The sequence below is a fragment of the Ictalurus punctatus genome, chromosome 18 (genome assembly GCF_001660625.3).
Source record: "Ictalurus punctatus breed USDA103 chromosome 18, Coco_2.0, whole genome shotgun sequence".
Taxonomy (NCBI): Eukaryota; Metazoa; Chordata; class Actinopteri; order Siluriformes; family Ictaluridae; genus Ictalurus; species Ictalurus punctatus.
The window spans coordinates 15,483,565-15,489,314 of NC_030433.2; the positions used below are offsets into that span (position 1 = coordinate 15,483,565).

General features: G+C 35.0%; 1 protein-coding gene across 1 annotated transcript; it reads left to right on the top strand.

Moving 5' to 3' along the window:
* The first annotated feature begins 753 nt into the window (after positions 1–753).
* On the top strand, positions 754–4,808 carry LOC108279106 (claudin-3-like). Its single transcript, NM_001329529.1, is given in 2 exon segments — positions 754–4,189; positions 4,230–4,808. A coding segment is annotated over 1 exon segment (663 nt). The 5' UTR covers positions 754–1,848; the 3' UTR covers positions 2,512–4,189; positions 4,230–4,808.
* The last annotated feature ends 942 nt before the right edge of the window (positions 4,809–5,750 follow it).

Here is a 5,750-nt window from a genome sequence, read left to right on the forward strand (position 1 = left end):
AGCATGATATTTCATCTCGGCGGAACTTGCAAGTCACGTGGTACGGAAGTAATAAAAAATCTTTAGGTGCGCGTTCATGTGGATCCTTTAACCATTTTCATCGCATTCGCATCACAACAAAACGCTGTAAAGTGATCAATAATAGTTATGACCACGAATGTTTCAAGAATAATATTTTTTAACCGCTACTTCAACGATCACCTCCTTAGCCAATCAGAAATGCGGAAAAACTAACCCATCATCAGTCTTTACGGATTCGAGTATTTTCGGAAGCATGTTCTAAACACGGAAACTGCCGAAATCGTGCAGATTGGGAATTGAGATTTTGGGAAGGCACAGATTCACGAGCATAATCGAACTGCTCTAATACCAGGCTCGTTGTGTTAATGTACACATCAGTGTTTGCCTAGTTATTGGAGCTTTTGCGATTTTTAAACCTACTTTAATTTTTAAGTCAATGAGGGTTGCATTTACATGTACATTTATTCACTTAGCAGACGCTTTTATCCAAAGCGATTTACAAATGAGAAAAATACAAGCAAAATTAAACCCATTCATTGAATTAAACCCATCCGATTCAAGTGACCAGTAAAACAGACACTAACTACTGTATAACATCTCAACAATAAATATAATAGATTGATAATGAAATATAATAGATTGATAATTGTGGTGTGTGATTTCCCTAACTGAAAGTAAATAAATAAATAAATAAATACATCGCAGACCCCCTGGCTATGTATTATGGGCCATTGGGGGTCCCTGGACCCCACTTTGAGAACCACTGCCATATAGAATACTGTGTTTTACAACAAATGATGTTACAACAGTAACAATAAGCCTACCAACCATCAGAAAAAGAAGGAAAGTAAAATAAAGACAAAAGTAATGTTACATTGTTAAATTAATATATTAAATTAGTTTAAATGAATGCTTTGAAATTAATGAAGAGTATTGAAAGTGTTGTTTTAATATTTTTAATTGTATAGATTTGGGATTTTAGATTTTTTGAAACTGCAGCATTTATGCATTTCACTGTTTCACAACAGTTAGTTTGTGTTTGTAACAAAAGAGTTCTGTTGCATTACTAAAACTCAGCCCATTTCTCCAAAACATACCCATAAATTGTTACACACATAATACGCCTCTTTATAGAGATGATTCATTATATTGCTAGTTTTTATAGTCTGGAATAAAATGGTTTTATATTCTATACTTGTAGTGTAGATTCATATCAGTCTAAATGCATAAAAGATGAGATTGATAGTTTAGCAGTGGTGATAAAACTGTAATACTAATCATAGTCTGTTTCTTTTGTTCAGTCCCAATAGTACTTGCACAATGCTCTAAGATGGTCATTGTCTATATATAAACAGGACAGCAGAGAGAAATTCCCCATAACACACTTTGTTTTACACACCTGCCATCACCAACGAGACTAGCTAACCATTAACCATCAGGTAACAAGCCAAGCCTTGGACAGTCATTATCCTGTAGTTTCTTTCAATAAACAAATCATTGTTGAAACTGTGCTGTGGACCAAGGGATAATTGAAAGATCAGGAAGGAAGGCTGAGGAAGGCCAACCAATACCAGAGCTGCACCTTATCATCTAATGTCATTTCTCAGGTAGTTCAGGCTTTTTTACGGTAAGCACTATAAAGATTACAAGGGCAGGTCCATGCATCCAGATCACTCTGCCTCGTTCTGACTACAATGTAACATGGTGAATCAGGACATGCTTGTAATATATTTGAGTTTTGCTATCTCCAGGATTATTGACTTCATTCTCTGAATAAAAGTAAGAAAGAGTGATTAGTGCTAAGTTTACCAGAGGAACAAAGACACTATGGCTGCATTGGGGCTTGAGATTCTGGGAATATCGCTCTCTGTTCTCGGCTGTATCCTCAGCATTGTGTGCTGCGCCCTTCCCATGTGGAGGGTCTCTGCATTCATTGGAAATAACATAATTACAGCTCAGGTTTTCTGGGAGGGCATTTGGATGAACTGTGTGTATCAGAGTACCGGACAGATGCAGTGCAAAGTCTACGACTCCATTCTGGCTCTCCCTCAGGACCTGCAGGCAGCCCGAGCTCTGACCGTAGTGGCTGTTGTCCTGGGTATCCTGGCTCTTCTGGTGTCTATTGTGGGAGCTAAGTGCACCAACTGCATCGAGGACGAGGTTGCAAAAGCCCGTGTGATGATCGTTTCTGGTGTCATCTTCATAACCGCAGCCATCACGCAACTTATCCCTGTATCCTGGTCGGCCAATAAGATCATTCGGGAATTCTACAGTCCAATTGTGCCTGAGGCACAGAAGAGGGAGATTGGTGCGTCACTGTATTTGGGCTGGGGTGCTGCGGCCATGTTGCTGGTTGGTGGCTCGATTTTGTGTTGCAGCTGTCCACCAGCAGAAAAGCAAGCGAAATATATTCCTGCAAGCCACGTGGCTTATTCCACGACTAAACGTTCAGTGGCTCCCAGCTCTTACAGCAGGAAAGACTATGTATGAAGACATCTCAGCTGCATTAGAATGCTTCAGGTGATTTTCTCTGATGTCTTAGTGGTTAGAAATGCAGCCATTTGAGCTCAGGTGTCCCAAGCTGGTCATGTTTTACCTGGAGTGTTTTTATACACCACACATCCCAATGCATGGACATCTAAAGGACATGCTGAAATGAATATTTATTCGTGTTCTTGTTTTCAGGACATTCTATATATTCTTAAGATTTCATTCTTGTTTACCATTGAACCATATGTCAATTTAGATACAGGGTAAGTCAATAAATGTTTATTTGTTTTACTTGTTTTATTTTGGAACTTGAACTATTGATATTGTGATCTGTTGTTAAAAAAAAAAAAGTTTCATTCCTATCCATTTTTAGGCCTTTTTTATTTAATTATAAGAAATAGAGTAAACATAATGTAACATTATTGCATTTGTGATCACGTTTTAATCAGTATCTATGTTTAAATGTACTCTCATGCAATCAAGTTTATTAGCATGCTTGTGAATGATCAAAATATTACAATAAATATGTTTTTCAATATTTCAGCTTAGCGTCTTTTAAATGTATAATTCATGATTATGCCAGGCATTTAAATACTTATAAAGCCTATATTTACAATCACTGTTTAACATGATATTTAGTCATTTGCAATAGCATGATATTCAATACTTTGCGATAATTAACTAATAAGTCTTTGCTCATTAGTCAAATCAATTGAAAGTCACATTAAGAGTTCATATATAACTTAAAATATTCTCTATAGGCCAAAACATTCTCACATATAAATAATTTGTATATTTCTGCTCATAATCTATCATCATAAGTAAGCTGTTGAAACCACACACACATTTTGCTAACCTGTCTATTGATTAGCAGCCTTACTGGCATCTATCAGTAGTGATTATTATCACAGTCTACAATTGTATGTAGTGATATAACCTGCAAAAGTAGCCATTGGTATCCCAACCCTTAAGTAAGCTTGCTAGCATTGCAGTGAGGAACTATCACTGGAGACTGTGGACTTCAATGCAAAATAAAAAGCTAATAGCTTTATTAAATATGTTTGACAGCTAGCTTGCTATAGGTTACAGAAATGGATTGTTATTAGAGTAGCTAAATGTAAATAGCTAAGTAAGTATTCAGATTTTTTTATTACAAAATATGTTCTGAAATAATATATTTTATCAAATAAAATATCATGATAAAAGTTCATAGCAGTAGGTAAACATTAGCTATATAACTTACATTATTTACATTTACATTTATCTCATTAAGCTGAAGATTTTATCCGAAGTTACTTACGATTGAGACATTCTGTACAACTGAGCTGTGGGTTAAGGGCTAAGTATCTACTGTAAGCACTATAACATAGATAGGATCCTCAGACCAACACACTGTAAACAACCCATGGTCGGTGGTTGCAATGTTATGCTATCTACACCGTTGCACAGTACATTCAGTAAAGCAATAAAAGTTTATAACAAAATAGATGGTAATAAATTAATGTTTTGTTAAACACATACAGCTGTACATAACTTATTAATGTTTGCAGTGTTTGTTCCAGGATCAAACTGAGTTAACGATAATAACACAAGAACTTAAGAACAGCATTATTTGAATCCTGTTCACAGATTGCCCTTGTGACTTATAGCAGTAAAATTGTCTTAGTGTTTTCTCTCTCTCTCTCTCTCTCTCTCTCTCTCTCTCTCTCTCTCTCTCGCTCTCTCAGTCCAAAGCCACACTACTGTATTTCAGAGTAAACAGACCATAATGGGTTTGACTCCACTGTCTGCCATTCAGTGACCCTCACAGAGAGTTTGACAGAGTTGTTCAAAGAGATGTATTTGACATTAAAGCTTAGATAAAGTTACCATGTGTAGATAAGGGTTTGTTTTAAAAAAAAATGGAGAGCCAGAAATTCTGAAGGAAGTTTGGAAGAAATTTCACTAAAAGTAACAGAAAAAAATGGTTTATGAAATAGTTCACAAATCAACTGTTAGAAACTGTAAACATATTTCACCAAAATGACATGGGAATATTTTTATTTCCTTTTAAATCTTGCCTAGGCCTACTTCCTGTAGAGATCATGTTCAGTAAGAACTCGTCCCTTAACAAACACTGTGGTAAAACAGCCAATCTGCCTAAAGATGTCTAAACCCTTACTAACCAGTTCAGTTTTTAATCAGACACATCTAATCAGACCATCACAGGCATTGTATAAATGCCTGTGATGCTCCTCTGCCACATTCAGAATGAAATTTTTCAATGCAGTTTGTTTGTTTTTTTATTTATTTTATTTTTTTTCCTTTTTACTTTTGGAAATAAACATATTTTTTTTTAAATGCTAGAACTTTACATATGGTTAAGATAGATGCAAAAGAGAAACATTTTCAGTTCAGGAAATCTGTATGAATATTTGGCTAGCCCCACCTTATAATCATAAATCACTCAAACATTTCCTTCTCAGAACAGAGGTCATGATGCCCTAAATTGCTAAACAAATACTCTTTCAAAGGGTTTATAATACCTGAACCTTTTTGTATCTGTATTTTTAACCTGTAATGTTTTGTATCTGTATTTAAATGGTACCCTTCACAATATTGGCTTAAGCTAACAGCCATTTGCTTTTTACAATCTTATAGGTGATTATAAGGGGGTATAACATACAAATGGCTGATTATCCATTGTAGGGGTCCACTCACTGGTCCAACGTCAGTTTCCAATGATGTGGTAGAAGGATTCCCACGTGTTTCTGTCTTTTCAAAGCAATGTAAATACATTTAGATCATTAAATTTGTCATTCCAATTCTGTTTGACTCTCTCCTAAATTAAATCTGACTCCAATTGTAAAAACCTCAATATTGTATTTGTTTCCCAGTTATTTGTATTTTCATATTTTTAATGTTTTAAATTTGATTAATTCTGGTTTGTTCTATATTTTAAATTGTGCTCATTCATATAAGCTAATGATTGCATAAAATAATATAAATAATACTGTATAAAATAATGATTGCAATTATCATGAAACAGTTTCATCTCTTGTTGTTTGTAGGTGCAGGAACCTCTTTTTTTATCATTAAAATGAAAATGCCGTTATCGTACAGCAGAAAATGTGTTTTTGATAATAGTCATGGTCTGACAAAATACCTATGTATCATGTAATCAGGGCTGGAGATGGATTCAAGTGCAGTTAAAGCTTTTATTCATTAGAGACAAGCAGACGAATCAAAATGATGGACAA